Raw genomic sequence first — 16,932 nt, 5'->3', positions numbered from 1 at the left:
ACCCATTCATTGGCTACTCGTAATATAAAAAAAATTGAATTTTTACTGAAAACTTGTTATAACCTCAGTGTCATGATTGTCAATGTCAAACTGTCATTTTGACAGCTTATAATAATAATAATACGGTGTTATTTACTTTGTGACAGAAAAACTATCTGGCAACAGCGCCAGTCACTGTCATTTTCGTGACGTCATTGCCATTAAGTTTGATTTCGCGTATATGTCGACTACTTTGGTATTATAGAATAGATCGGAAGCGTTTATTTCTGCAAAAACGTTGCGCAACTCGTATTTGAAAGTAGCTATAGCCAGTGTCTATGTGGTATATAGATAGACGAAAAGGGTTATGTAATAATATTGGTAAATTGAAAAGAAATACAAATAAATGCGGTTGGAGTGTAATAATTGCCACTTTCTAATTAACTTACTAATAATCGAATCATAATTATGATTTGTGTCATAATTTTACTGGTTTTTAGGGTCAATTTTTGATTTTCAATGGTCAAATGTTGGAATTTAAGTGAAACAACTAGAAGTCGTGAAATTTGTCTCACAATCATGAAAATAGTCTCCAAAAGCACATTTCAAGCCTTTAAGTAAATATTTCATGATTTCACACTCATGAAATTCACATCTATTGGTTTTCAACTTCTTGAACAGAATTTAATTCAAAAATTGACTTAAAACAAGTCAGTTTCTAAAGTTGTAAAGCCAAAATTTGGTTTTCAACTCAATTTTCATGTTTTACTTGGCTGAATTTCAATCAGAAATTTGAAAATAGATTTTTACTACAATGAACTTGGATTTATGTACATTTTCCTAATTTACAAACAAATATCCAGTTTTCTAGGAAAAATTTTAAGGTCAAACAGATTGACTTGAATCAGATTCAAAACAATGAAAATTTACTTGAAATACTAATTTGAAGCCTCCAAATCAAATTTCACAGTTTGGGAGGGTTTTCAAGGTATTTTTCAATCTCCAAACATAAAAATTTACTGGAAAACGGAATTTAAAGTCTCCCAGTCAATTTTCAATGCTGAAAGTCAAAAAAGTCAGTCAAAACACCTCAAAAATTGACTCAAAAATGACAATTTTTAGTTCTTCAAGTCAAATTTCAAGGATTTGGAGTTAATTTAACTTCTTTTAGGGTCAATTTTTGGTTTCTAAGTCTAATTTCAACGGTCAAATGTTGGAATTTAAGTAAAACAACTTGAAAGTTTACATTTCAAGTCAATAAACCTTCTCCAAGTCTTAAAATTTGTTTGATAGCCATGAAAATAGGCAAATTTCATGCCTTTAAGTAAATGTTTCATGATTTCAGACTGTCTGTTGGTTTTCAAGGCAATTTTCAACTATCAAGTGTTGAAATTTAAGTCAAAATACTTGAAAATTGACTTAAAATGAACAATTTTAGATCTTCAAGTCAATTTTCATAGTTTGAGAGATTTTGGGTATGTTTTCAAAACTATTTTCAGTCTCTAAACATAAAAATTGACTGAAAAAAGGAATTTAAAGTCCGCAACACAATTTTAATGGTTTTAGGGTCAATTTTTGGTTTCCAAGTCAATTTTCAATAAGAAAATGTTGGAATTTGAATGAAGCACCTTGAAAGTTTTCAAATTAAGTCAAAATAACTTCTCAAAAGTCTTGAAATCTTCTATCAAATGTCAAATGTTAAAAATAGTTGAAAAACAAATACTGAATGAAGAAATAGAAGATTCTAGGTTAGATTGATTGTTCTGCCTGCATAATTAATTCTAGAATCTTCTAAGAGATAACTGGATGCTTCTAGAATATTCTGCATCCCAATTGACAGCTGTCAAACTAATTTTGGTAGTAATTTTCTCATAGAATGTCACAATTTTTCCGTATTAACTTCTAACCTAACAAATTTGCATTTCATCCACTCTACAATATGGTAAATTGCTCACATTGAAGAATAACAAACGAAGAACGCGGAAGACGTTCTCGTTCTGCAAAGTACGTGCTTCAGTATAACAAATTATGGGAAATTCTCGAGAAATGGGCGTGGCCGGTACGTTACATAACCCGTTATAACAGTTGCGGTGTTAACGTAGCCAAAGCATGAATGTGATTGAATTTATTACGGAAAATCGTTGTAAATCACACCGTTTTTGAAGTGTGGGGAAGTAGAACCCTTATACAGGGTGTCTGATTTTGTTCGTGTATATACAAGGTGGGAAAAGTTTTAAAGACTATACACAAATTGAAACTTTTTGACAAAATGACATCGAGTGCAAGAAAACGTGCCTAAACCCTGATTTTTGCAACTTTTGAGGACAATTTGACAGACTTCAGGTTAGTGACAGTTGTCACGTGATTCTAGAATACTACTAAGCTTGACGGTCACGTGACAATTGTCAAAATAACTGTCAAACATCTCAGAAACACGTTTTATATCAAATACTGCAAGAAAACGTTTTTAATGCCAAGTTTTTGCAAATGTTGTGCACAGTTTGACAGTTTTGACGTTAGTGACAGTTGTCACGTGATTCTAGAATACTACTAAGCTTGACGGTCACGTGGCAATTGTCAAAATAACTGTCATAACTATCTGAAACACGCCTAGTTTTGAAAACTGTAAGAAAACTGTGTTAAACACTAATTTTTACAACTTTTGAGAACATTTTAACAGTTTTGACGTTAGCGACAGTTGTCACGTGATTTTAGAACACGACTAAGTTAGACGGTCACGTGACAATTGTCAAAATAACTGTCAAAAATCTCAGAAACATGCCCTAGTTTCGAAAAGTGTAAGAAAACTGTGCTAAACGTTAATTCCTGCAAATTTTGGTCAAATTTTGACAGTTTTGACATTAATGACAGATATCACGTGCTTTTAGAGGGTAACTTAGCTACGCAGTCACGTGAAAACTGTCAAAATAACTGTCATAAACCTCAGAAACTCGTTTTATATCAAATACTACAAGAAAACGTTTTTAAGCTTTGATCTTTGCAACTTTTGAGTACAGTTTGACAGTTCTGACGTTAGCGACAGTTGTCACGTGATTCTATAATACTAGTAAGCTCGACGGTCACGTGACAATTGTCAAAATAACTGCCATAAACCTCAGAAACACGCCTAGTTTTGACAAGTGTAAGAAAACTGTGCTAAACGTTAATTCCTGCAAATGTTGGACAAATTTTGACATCTTTGACATTAATGACAGATATCACGTGGTTTTAGAAGATAAATTAGCTACGCAGTCACGTAAGAACTGTCAAAATAACTGTCCAACACCTCAGAAACACGTTTTATATCAAATACTGCAAGAAAACGTTTTTAAACCCTGATCTTTGCAACTTTTGAGTACAGTTTGACAGTTCTGACGTTAGCGACAGTTGTCACGTGATTTTAGAACACTACTAAGTAAGACGGTCACGTGACAATTGTCAAAATAATTGTCAAAAATCTCAGAGACACGTTTTGTATCAAATACTGCAAGAAAACGTTTTTAATGCCAAGTTTTTGCAAATTTTGTGCATAGTTTGACAGTTTTGACGTTAGTGACAGTTGTCACGTGATTCTAAAATACTACTAAGCTTGACGGCCACGTGACAATTGTCAAAATAACTGTCATAAATCTCAGAAACACGCCTAGTTTCGAAAAGTGTGAGAAAACTGTGCTAAACTTTAATTCCTGCAAATTTTAAGCAAATTTTGGCAGTTTTCACATTAGTGACAGATATCACGTGGTTTTAGAAGGTAACTTAGCTACGCAGTCACGTGAGAACTGTCAAAAATCTCAGAAACACGTTTTATATCAAACACTTCAAGAAAACTTTTCTAAACCCAGATTTTTGCGACTTTTGAGAACAGTTTGACAGTTTTGACGTTAGTGATAGTTGTCACGTGATTATAGAGTACTATTTACCTAAAAGGTCACGTGACAATTGTCAAAATAACTGTCACAAATCAGAGAAACACGTTTTGCATCAAATATCGCAGGACAAACATTTGTAATCTCAAGTTTTTGCAACTTTTGTGCGCAGTTTGACTGAAAACTGTGCTAAAATTTAATTCCTGCAAATTCTGGGCAAATTTTGACAGTTGTGACAGATATCACGTGGTTTTAGAGGGTAACTTAGCTACGCAGTCACGTGAAAACTGTCAAAATAACTGTCATAAATATCAGATACACGTTTTATGTCGAACACTTCAAGAAAACTTTTCTAAACCCTGATTTTTGCAGCTTTTGAGCACAGTTTGACAGTTTTGACGTTAGTGATAGTTGTCACGTGATTCTAGAATACTATTTACCTAAAAGGTCACGTGACAATTGTCAAAACAACTGTCATAAATCTCTGAAACACGTTTTATATTGGATACTATAAGATCACTTTTTTAAACCCTTATTTTTGCAACTTTTGAGCCCAGCTTGACATTTTCGACGTTTGACGCTAATGACAGCCTAGTAGCTACGTCAAAACTGTCAAAATTTGTACCATAAAGCTGTGAAACACAGTAAAGTGGATACACACGACTAAACGACCGTCCTGCTCGCCTGACCTTAATCCAGTCGATTTTGTAAAACCATTGGATAACATTGATTAATTAATTTTCTATGGACGAAACCGTTTTAAAAGTAGATCATCGACCTATAAAACGTCTCTAAAATCGTTTTAAACCTTAAACTTTCCTCACCTCTTGCATTATTAGTAGTTGCTGACCTTGTTTCGCATTTTATTCACCTTGCACTTGAATCGCCTCAACCTTTATATTGATTCTCCGTTTCGCAGCAATTATGCAATTATAAAATACACGGCATTTTGTGTATGTAACGGTGCTAAAGGAGAACATGTACGTTTGAATTTGTGTGAAAAATTACTTTTTTTTGACTTAATTAAGCTGAAATATTCGCGTTTCACACTTTTTGTGTAGCTTCTTTTCTGATGAACCGACTGTGACGAAACTTGCCTCACTTAAACAACTCACTCTGGTCTCAAAACTATGAAAATTTCAGATTTGTATCTCACTTTTTAGAGACAGGGCGATTTAAAAAAAAAATAACTGTCAAAGCGATTAGGGAAACGAATTTTCTAATTTCAACTTTTTTTAAAGAAAAATGCTAAAATTACAACTTTTTTGATGTAATTTTTGAAAAATAGTATTTGTTTAACAATTATTTAATTAATTTTAATTAAAAAAGGGGTAGTTTTGAACTTCCAATCTAAAAAAACTAATATTTGTTACCTGCATTGTTGCTACAACTTTCCTTCCTAAGGAAGTGGATTTTAGTCTCACTTTTTTTTTCCCACCCACCCTGTAACTTCCTCACACTATATTTAAGTGAAAATCATATACAGGATGTCTCTAAAACCAATCAATTTAATTTCAGAACAAAACAGTTACGTGGCCGCAGATTCAAACAGTTCCACCACAACCAAAACCTTTGTTCCGTGTAAAGTGTGCGGGGACAAAGCCTCAGGATACCATTACGGGGTGACTTCCTGCGAAGGCTGCAAGGTGAGTGTATTTTGCGCCACCCTGTATATATAAATATACCAACAAAATGGCGGATTTTACAGGGTTTTTTCCGACGAAGCATCCAGAAACAAATCGAATACAGGTGTCTGCGCGACGGCAAATGCCTGGTGATAAGACTGAACCGAAACCGTTGTCAGTATTGCCGATTCAAGAAATGTTTGGCCGTTGGTATGTCTAGGGATTGTAAGTATGCGAAATCGGCGGAAAAATTGTGTAGGTGGCAACGTTGCACGTTGAGTTAATTTAAAATAAGCGGTTCAGTCACTTGTTGCCTTGTAACTCTTTAAGGAGGCCCCTGACAGCAAAAATACCTTAATACAATCTGGTAGAGGATGAAATTTCCTCCAACTTTCATTTTTTACACTTTTTTGTAACTCCTCAAATAACGGACCTACCCCCAGTCAAAATGGCGTTCGTGACAATTGTCAAACTAACTGTCAGAAACTTGTTTTATATCAAATACTGCAAGAAAACTTTCCTAAACCCTGATTTTTTCAACTTTTGAGCATAGTTTTGACGTTAGTGACAGTTGTCACGTAATTATAGATTACTATTTAGCTAGACGCTCACGTGACAATTGTCAAAATAACTGTCATATATCTCAGAAAGACGTTTTATATAAAATACTGCAAGAACCTTGATTTTTTGCAACTTTTGAGGACAGTTTGACAGTTTTGGCGTTAGTGACAGTTGTCACGTGATTTTAGAACACTATTTAGCTAGAGGGTCACGTGACAATTGTCAAAAAAACTATCATTAATCTCAGATACGCGCCTAGTTTCGAAAACTGTGCTAAACTTTAATTCCTGCTAATTTTAAGCAAATTTTGACAGTTTTGACATTAATGACAGATATCACGTGGCTTTAGAAGAGAACTTAGCTACGTAGTCACGTAAAAACTGTCAAAATAACTGTCATAAATCTTAGAAACACGTTTTATATGAAATACTGCAAGAAAACGTCTCTAAACCTTGATTTTTTGCAACTTTTGAGGACAGTTTGACAGTTTTGACGTTAGTGACAGTTGTCACGTGATTCTAGAACACTACTAAGCTAGACGATCACGTGACAATTGTAAAAATAACTGTAATGAATCTCAGAAACACGCCTAGTTTGGAAAAGGAAAGAAGTAGTGCCTCAATGAAGCTGAAATATTTGACAGATGTCAGTCTAACCTAGAACTAAAACTGCACTGAAATTTGACAGCTGTCACTTTGCGGCAATTGAATTTTTTTTTAAATTACAATGTTGCCTCCTAATTAGTGTCAGTATTATAAATACCAAGCCTGATATCTCGGAAAGTAGTGCCTCAATGAGGCTGAAATATTTGACAGATGTCAGTCTAGCCTAGGACTATAACTTGACTAAATTTGACAACTGTCACTTGGTGGTAACTAGACATTTTGACAGCTGTACGTTACGGTCGCGTTCCAAAACGCTCGAGGGAGCGTAGCGTGGAAGACAATCCTTCTCGAGTGTCAACGACGGCGCCTGACGTCATCAACGTAGTCAGTCCGTGTCAGACGAGCACCGAGGCCATGTCGCCGACGTCAGCAATGTCAAACGCAAACACCGCAAACGTCATCAACGATGGCGACAACAAACAGTTGGCAGTATACGATTATATTATTTTAGGGATTTCTCAGGTACGGTTCAACTGTCATCTGTCAGCTGTCATCTGTCATTTTGTCATCTGTCAATTTAGGCGCATCACGCGAATTGTAATTACACGGAGGATCGGATGAAGAATCTGCAGCGTAGACCGTTGATCCCCCTTCCCTCGTACAAAATGGAGGACGACGATGACGTTGACGGTGATGACGTGGACGATGACGTCGTTGCTTCGTCGACAGCTGAATCGTTAGAAAATGATCGGTAAGAGAGTTTTTTTTTTTAGTAGGCCGAGTCAAAATACAGGGTGTTTAATTTGAAGTTTCTGTGGTGCAATTTTGATCTTAAATATCTCACAAACTATTTTTGTATAGCACTTATTACGTCATTTTGTAGCCCTGAGTGTGCGCATTCCAATGACATAAAACTCTTAATTTTGTGAAATTTACAAGAAAAAATAATAAATTGACCTAAAACGTTCAAACTTACCCAAATCACCGGTTAATAATGTCATAATTTTGAACTTTCAGTTGAAAGTAACAAAAAAGTTTAAACTAAGATTGAAAATTCAAATTAACGGTCAATAATGTTAAAATATCGAATTATTAGCTAATTTTGGGGTATTCTAACCGAATATTTAATTCAACCTAAGTAGAGATCGTACAAAATAACCGTAAAACTCTTAATTTTGTGAAATTTACAAGAAAAAGATAATAAATTGACCTATAACATTCAAATTTAGCCAAATCACCGGTCAATAATGTCATAATTTTGAACTTTCAGTTGAAAGTAACCAAAAAGTTTAAACGAACGATTGAAAATTCAAATTAACGGTCAATAATGTCAAAATATCGAATTATTAGCCAATTTTGGGGTATTCTAACCGAATTTAATTCAACCTAAGTAGAGATCGTACAAAATAACCGTAAAACTCGTAATTTTGTGAAATTTACAAGAAAAAGATAATAAATTGACGTAAAACGTTTAAATTTACCCAAATCACCGGTCAATAATGTCATAATTTTGAACTTTCAGTTGAAAGTAACAAAAAAGTTTAAACTAACGATTGAAAATTCAAATTAACGGTCAATAATGTCAAAATTTCGAATTATTAGCCGATTTTGGGGTATTCTAACCGAATTTAATTCAACCTAAGTAGAGATCGTACAAAATAACCGTAAAACTCTTAATTTTGTGAAATTTACAAGAAAAAGATAATAAATTGACCTAAAACGTTCAAATTTACCCAAATCACCGGTCAATAATGTCATACATTTGAACTTTCAGTTGAAAGTAACAAAAAAGTTTAAACTAACGATTGAAAATTCAAATTAACGGTCAATAATGTTAAAATATCGAATTATTAGCTAATTTTGGGGTATTCTAACCGAATTTAATTCAACCTAAGTAGAGATCGTACAAAATAACTGTAAAACTCTTAATTTTGTGAAATTTGCAATAAAAAGATAATAAATTGACCTAAAACGTTCAAATTTACCCAAATCACCGGTCAATAATGTCATAATTTTGAACTTTCAGTTAAAAGTAACAAAAAAGTTTAAACTAACGATTGAAAATTCAAATTAACGGTCAATAATGTTAAAATATCGAATTATTAGCTAATTTTGGGGTATTCTAACCGAATTTAATTCAACCTAAGTAGAGATCGTACAAAATAACCGTAAAACTCTTAATTTTGTGAAATTTACAAGAAAAAGATAATAAATTGACCTAAAACGTTCAAATTTACCCAAATCACCGGTCAATAATGTCATACATTTGAACTTTCAGTTGAAAGTAACAAAAAAGTTTAAACTAACGATTGAAAATTCAAATTAACGGTCAATAATGTTAAAATATCGAATTATTAGCTAATTTTGGGGTATTCTAACCGAATTTAATTCAACCTAAGTAGAGATCGTACAAAATAACCGTAAAACTCTTAATTTTGTGAAATTTACAAGAAAAAGATAATAAATTGACCTAAAACGTTCAAATTTACCCAAATCACCGGTCAATAATGTCATACATTTGAACTTTCAGTTGAAAGTAACAAAAAAGTTTAAACTAACGATTGAAAATTCAAATTAACGGTCAATAATGTTAAAATATCGAATTATTAGCTAATTTTGGGGTATTCTAACCGAATTTAATTCAACCTAAGTAGAGATCGTACAAAATAACCGTAAAACTCTTAATTTTGTGAAATTTACAAGAAAAAGATAATAAATTGACCTAAAACGTTCAAATTTACCCAAATCACCGGTCAATAATGTCATACATTTGAACTTTCAGTTGAAAGTAACAAAAAAGTTTAAACTAACGATTGAAAATTCAAATTAACGGTCAATAATGTTAAAATATCGAATTATTAGCTAATTTTGGGGTATTCTAACCGAATTTAATTCAACCTAAGTAGAGATCGTACAAAATAACCGTAAAACTCTTAATTTTGTGAAATTTACAAGAAAAAGATAATAAATTGACCTAAAACGTTCAAATTTACCCAAATCACCGGTCAATAATGTCATACATTTGAACTTTCAGTTGAAAGTAACAAAAAAGTTTAAACTAACGATTGAAAATTCAAATTAACGGTCAATAATGTTAAAATATCGAATTATTAGCTAATTTTGGGGTATTCTAACCGAATTTAATTCAACCTAAGTAGAGATCGTACAAAATAACTGTAAAACTCTTAATTTTGTGAAATTTGCAATAAAAAGATAATAAATTGACCTAAAACGTTCAAATTTACCCAAATCACCGGTCAATAATGTCATAATTTTGAACTTTCAGTTGAAAGTAACAAAAAAGTTTAAACTAACGATTGAAAATTCAAATTAACGGTCAATAATGTCAAAATTTCGAATTATTAGCCGATTTTGGGGTATTCTAACCGAATTTAATTCAACCTAAGTAGAGATCGTACAAAATAACCGTAAAACTCTTAATTTTGTGAAATTTACAAGAAAAAGATAATAAATTGACCTAAAACGTTCAAATTTACCCAAATCACCGGTCAATAATGTCATACATTTGAACTTTCAGTTGAAAGTAACAAAAAAGTTTAAACTAACGATTGAAAATTCAAATTAACGGTCAATAATGTTAAAATATCGAATTATTAGCTAATTTTGGGGTATTCTAACCGAATTTAATTCAACCTAAGTAGAGATCGTACAAAATAACTGTAAAACTCTTAATTTTGTGAAATTTGCAATAAAAAGATAATAAATTGACCTAAAACGTTCAAATTTACCCAAATCACCGGTCAATAATGTCATAATTTTGAACTTTCAGTTAAAAGTAACAAAAAAGTTTAAACTAACGATTGAAAATTCAAATTAACGGTCAATAATGTTAAAATATCGAATTATTAGCTAATTTTGGGGTATTCTAACCGAATTTAATTCAACCTAAGTAGAGATCGTACAAAATAACCGTAAAACTCTTAATTTTGTGAAATTTACAAGAAAAAGATAATAAATTGACCTAAAACGTTCAAATTTACCCAAATCACCGGTCAATAATGTCATACATTTGAACTTTCAGTTGAAAGTAACAAAAAAGTTTAAACTAACGATTGAAAATTCAAATTAACGGTCAATAATGTTAAAATATCGAATTATTAGCTAATTTTGGGGTATTCTAACCGAATTTAATTCAACCTAAGTAGAGATCGTACAAAATAACCGTAAAACTCTTAATTTTGTGAAATTTACAAGAAAAAGATAATAAATTGACCTAAAACGTTCAAATTTACCCAAATCACCGGTCAATAATGTCATACATTTGAACTTTCAGTTGAAAGTAACAAAAAAGTTTAAACTAACGATTGAAAATTCAAATTAACGGTCAATAATGTTAAAATATCGAATTATTAGCTAATTTTGGGGTATTCTAACCGAATTTAATTCAACCTAAGTAGAGATCGTACAAAATAACCGTAAAACTCTTAATTTTGTGAAATTTACAAGAAAAAGATAATAAATTGACCTAAAACGTTCAAATTTACCCAAATCACCGGTCAATAATGTCATACATTTGAACTTTCAGTTGAAAGTAACAAAAAAGTTTAAACTAACGATTGAAAATTCAAATTAACGGTCAATAATGTTAAAATATCGAATTATTAGCTAATTTTGGGGTATTCTAACCGAATTTAATTCAACCTAAGTAGAGATCGTACAAAATAACCGTAAAACTCTTAATTTTGTGAAATTTACAAGAAAAAGATAATAAATTGACCTAAAACGTTCAAATTTACCCAAATCACCGGTCAATAATGTCATACATTTGAACTTTCAGTTGAAAGTAACAAAAAAGTTTAAACTAACGATTGAAAATTCAAATTAACGGTCAATAATGTTAAAATATCGAATTATTAGCTAATTTTGGGGTATTCTAACCGAATTTAATTCAACCTAAGTAGAGATCGTACAAAATAACTGTAAAACTCTTAATTTTGTGAAATTTGCAATAAAAAGATAATAAATTGACCTAAAACGTTTAAATTTACCCAAATCACCGGTCAATAATGTCATAATTTTGAAAGTAACAAAAAAGTTCAAACTAACTATTGAAAATTCAAATTAACGGTCAATAATGTCAAAATATCGAATTATTAGCCAATTTTGGGGTATTCTAACCGAATTTAATTCAACCTAAGTAGAGATCGTACAAAATAACCGTAAAACTCTTAATTTTGTGAAATTTACAAGAAAAAGATAATAAATTGACCTAAAACGTTCAAATTTAGCCAAATCACCGGTCAACAATGTCATAATTTTGAAAGTAACAAAAAAGTTTAAACTAACGATTGAAAATTCAAATTAACGGTCAATAATGTCAAAATATCGAATTATTAGCCAATTTTGGGGTATTCTAACCGAATTTAATTCAACCTAAGTAGAGATCGTACAAAATAACTGTAAAACTCTTAATTTTGTGAAATTTACAAGAAAAAGATAATAAATTGACCTAAAACGTTCAAATTTACCCAAATCACCGGTCAATAATGTCATACATTTGAACTTTCAGTTGAAAGTAACAAAAAAGTTTAAACTAACGATTGAAAATTCAAATTAACGGTCAATAATGTCAAAATTTCGAATTATTAGCCAACTTTGGGGTATTCTAACTGAATTTAATTCAACCTAAGTAGAGATCGTACAAAATAACCGTAAAACTCTTAATTTTGTGAAATTTACAAGAAAAAGATAATAAATTGACCTAAAACGTTCAAATTTACCCAAATCACCGGTCAATAATGTCATAATTTTGAACTTTCAGTTGAAAGTAACAAAAAAGTTTAAACTAACGATTGAAAATTCAAATTAACGGTCAATAATGTTAAAATATCGAATTATTAGCTAATTTTGGGGTATTCTAACCGAATTTAATTCAACCTAAGTAGAGATCGTACAAAATAACCGTAAAACTCTTAATTTTGTGAAATTTACAAGAAAAAGATAATAAATTGACCTAAAACGTTTAAATTTACCCAAATCACCGGTCAATAATGTCATAATTTTGAAAGTAACAAAAAAGTTTAAACTAACGATTGAAAATTCAAATTAACGGTCAATAATGTCAAAATTTCGAATTATTAGCCAACTTTGGGGTATTCTAACTGAATTTAATTCAACCTAAGTAGAGATCGTACAAAATAACTGTAAAACTCTTAATTTTGTGAAATTTACAAGAAAAAGATAATAAATTGACGTAAAACGTTTAAATTTACCCAAATCACCGGTCAATAATGTCATAATTTTGAACTTTCAGTTGAAAGTAACAAAAAAGTTTAAACTAACGATTGAAAATTCAAATTAACGGTCAATAATGTCAAAATTTCGAATTATTAGCCAACTTTGGGGTATTCTAACTGAATTTAATTCAACCTAAGTAGAGATCGTACAAAATAACCGTAAAACTCTTAATTTTGTGAAATTTACAAGAAAAAGATAATAAATTGACCTAAAACGTTCAAATTTACCCAAATCACCGGTCAACAATGTCATAATTTTGAAAGTAACAAAAAAGTTTAAACTAACGATTGAAAATTCAAATTAACGGTCAATAATGTCAAAATATCGAATTATTAGCCAATTTTGGGGTATTCTAACCGAATTTAATTCAACCTAAGTAGAGATCGTACAAAATAACTGTAAAACTCTTAATTTTGTGAAATTTACAAGAAAAAGATAATAAATTGACCTAAAACGTTCAAATTTACCCAAATCACCGGTCAATAATGTCATACATTTGAACTTTCAGTTGAAAGTAACAAAAAAGTTTAAACTAACGATTGAAAATTCAAATTAACGGTCAATAATGTCAAAATTTCGAATTATTAGCCAACTTTGGGGTATTCTAACTGAATTTAATTCAACCTAAGTAGAGATCGTACAAAATAACTGTAAAACTCTTAATTTTGTGAAATTTACAAGAAAAAGATAATAAATTGACGTAAAACGTTTAAATTTACCCAAATCACCGGTCAATAATGTCATAATTTTGAACTTTCAGTTGAAAGTAACAAAAAAGTTTAAACTAACGATTGAAAATTCAAATTAACGGTCAATAATGTCAAAATTTCGAATTATTAGCCAACTTTGGGGTATTCTAACTGAATTTAATTCAACCTAAGTAGAGATCGTACAAAATAACCGTAAAACTCTTAATTTTGTGAAATTTACAAGAAAAAGATAATAAATTGACCTAAAACGTTCAAATTTACCCAAATCACCGGTCAATAATGTCATACATTTGAACTTTCAGTTGAAAGTAACAAAAAAGTTTAAACTAACGATTGAAAATTCAAATTAACGGTCAATAATGTCAAAATTTCGAATTATTAGCCAACTTTGGGGTATTCTAACCGAATTTAATTCAACCTAAGTAGAGATCGTACAAAATAACCGTAAAACTCTTAATTTTGTGAAATTTACAAGAAAAAGATAATAAATTGACCTAAAACGTTTAAATTTACCCAAATCACCGGTCAATAATGTCATAATTTTGAACTTTCAGTTGAAAGTAACAAAAAAGTTTAAACTAACGATTGAAAATTCAAATTAACGGTCAATAATGTTAAAATATCGAATTATTAGCTAATTTTGGGGTATTCTAACCGAATTTAATTCAACCTAAGTAGAGATCGTACAAAATAACCGTAAAACTCTTAATTTTGTGAAATTTACAAGAAAAAGATAATAAATTGACCTAAAACGTTTAAATTTACCCAAATCACCGGTCAATAATGTCATACATTTGAACTTTCAGTTGAAAGTAACAAAAAAGTTTAAACTAACGATTGAAAATTCAAATTAACGGTCAATAATGTTAAAATATCGAATTATTAGCTAATTTTGGGGTATTCTAACCGAATTTAATTCAACCTAAGTAGAGATCGTACAAAATAACCGTAAAACTCTTAATTTTGTGAAATTTACAAGAAAAAGATAATAAATTGACCTAAAACGTTTAAATTTACCCAAATCACCGGTCAATAATGTCATAATTTTGAAAGTAACAAAAAAGTTCAAACTAACTATTGAAAATTCAAATTAACGGTCAATAATGTCAAAATATCGAATTATTAGCCAATTTTGGGGTATTCTAACCGAATTTAATTCAACCTAAGTAGAGATCGTACAAAATAACCGTAAAACTCTTAATTTTGTGAAATTTACAAGAAAAAGATAATAAATTGACCTAAAACGTTCAAATTTACCCAAATCACCGGTCAATAATGTCATACATTTGAACTTTCAGTTGAAAGTAACAAAAAAGTTTAAACTAACGATTGAAAATTCAAATTAACGGTCAATAATGTTAAAATATCGAATTATTAGCTAATTTTGGGGTATTCTAACCGAATTTAATTCAACCTAAGTAGAGATCGTACAAAATAACCGTAAAACTCTTAATTTTGTGAAATTTACAAGAAAAAGATAATAAATTGACCTAAAACGTTCAAATTTACCCAAATCACCGGTCAATAATGTCATACATTTGAACTTTCAGTTGAAAGTAACAAAAAAGTTTAAACTAACGATTGAAAATTCAAATTAACGGTCAATAATGTTAAAATATCGAATTATTAGCTAATTTTGGGGTATTCTAACCGAATTTAATTCAACCTAAGTAGAGATCGTACAAAATAACCGTAAAACTCTTAATTTTGTGAAATTTACAAGAAAAAGATAATAAATTGACCTAAAACGTTCAAATTTACCCAAATCACCGGTCAATAATGTCATACATTTGAACTTTCAGTTGAAAGTAACAAAAAAGTTTAAACTAACGATTGAAAATTCAAATTAACGGTCAATAATGTTAAAATATCGAATTATTAGCTAATTTTGGGGTATTCTAACCGAATTTAATTCAACCTAAGTAGAGATCGTACAAAATAACCGTAAAACTCTTAATTTTGTGAAATTTACAAGAAAAAGATAATAAATTGACCTAAAACGTTCAAATTTACCCAAATCACCGGTCAATAATGTCATACATTTGAACTTTCAGTTGAAAGTAACAAAAAAGTTTAAACTAACGATTGAAAATTCAAATTAACGGTCAATAATGTTAAAATATCGAATTATTAGCTAATTTTGGGGTATTCTAACCGAATTTAATTCAACCTAAGTAGAGATCGTACAAAATAACCGTAAAACTCTTAATTTTGTGAAATTTACAAGAAAAAGATAATAAATTGACCTAAAACGTTCAAATTTACCCAAATCACCGGTCAATAATGTCATACATTTGAACTTTCAGTTGAAAGTAACAAAAAAGTTTAAACTAACGATTGAAAATTCAAATTAACGGTCAATAATGTTAAAATATCGAATTATTAGCTAATTTTGGGGTATTCTAACCGAATTTAATTCAACCTAAGTAGAGATCGTACAAAATAACTGTAAAACTCTTAATTTTGTGAAATTTGCAATAAAAAGATAATAAATTGACCTAAAACGTTTAAATTTACCCAAATCACCGGTCAATAATGTCATAATTTTGAAAGTAACAAAAAAGTTCAAACTAACTATTGAAAATTCAAATTAACGGTCAATAATGTCAAAATATCGAATTATTAGCCAATTTTGGGGTATTCTAACCGAATTTAATTCAACCTAAGTAGAGATCGTACAAAATAACCGTAAAACTCTTAATTTTGTGAAATTTACAAGAAAAAGATAATAAATTGACCTAAAACGTTCAAATTTAGCCAAATCACCGGTCAACAATGTCATAATTTTGAAAGTAACAAAAAAGTTTAAACTAACGATTGAAAATTCAAATTAACGGTCAATAATGTCAAAATATCGAATTATTAGCCAATTTTGGGGTATTCTAACCGAATTTAATTCAACCTAAGTAGAGATCGTACAAAATAACTGTAAAACTCTTAATTTTGTGAAATTTGCAAGAAAAAGATAATAAATTGACCTAAAACGTTCAAATTTACCCAAATCACCGGTCAATAAAGTCATAATTTTGAATTTTCAGTTGAAAGTAACAAAAAAGTTTACACTAACGATTGAAAATTCAAATTAACGGTCAATAATGTCAAAATTTCGAATTATTAGCCAAATACTATACAGGGGGGTCCCTGTTGAAACTGTTGAGTTTTCGGGCTTTAAAATCAAAGTTTGTGCAACTCAGTCTTTGCCACGTTGCCAAATCGTCACTTTAGGGGTTACAGTCTTGAAATTTTCCACTAAAGAAGCCTTGACAGTGTAGTTTAATGGTAAACTTCCAGGGGGTGGCTGTGGCAACAGTTCGCCAGTTGCATGACT

At 30.5% G+C, this 16,932-nt stretch overlaps 1 protein-coding gene across 1 annotated transcript in view; it reads left to right on the top strand.

Annotated features, from left to right (window-relative positions):
• The window catches only part of Eip78C (Ecdysone-induced protein 78C), a 53,217-nt gene that overhangs the window by 27,479 nt on the left and 8,806 nt on the right, over nucleotides 1-16,932 (top strand). Inside the window, exons 4-8 of the mRNA XM_081987944.1 lie at nucleotides 5,364-5,491; nucleotides 5,554-5,695; nucleotides 6,923-7,158; nucleotides 7,218-7,387; nucleotides 16,896-16,931. Coding sequence (XP_081844070.1) covers nucleotides 5,364-5,491; nucleotides 5,554-5,695; nucleotides 6,923-7,158; nucleotides 7,218-7,387; nucleotides 16,896-16,931 — 712 coding nt within the window. The remainder of the gene's footprint in view (nucleotides 1-5,363; nucleotides 5,492-5,553; nucleotides 5,696-6,922; nucleotides 7,159-7,217; nucleotides 7,388-16,895; nucleotide 16,932) is intronic.

The sequence above is a fragment of the Ips typographus genome, linkage group LG10 (assembly GCF_016097725.1).
Source record: "Ips typographus isolate SLU linkage group LG10, UJ_Ityp_2.0, whole genome shotgun sequence".
Taxonomy (NCBI): domain Eukaryota; kingdom Metazoa; phylum Arthropoda; class Insecta; order Coleoptera; family Curculionidae; genus Ips; species Ips typographus.
The sequence above is the reverse complement of the archived record's forward strand: the minus strand, read 5'-3'. Positions and strand labels throughout refer to the sequence as shown.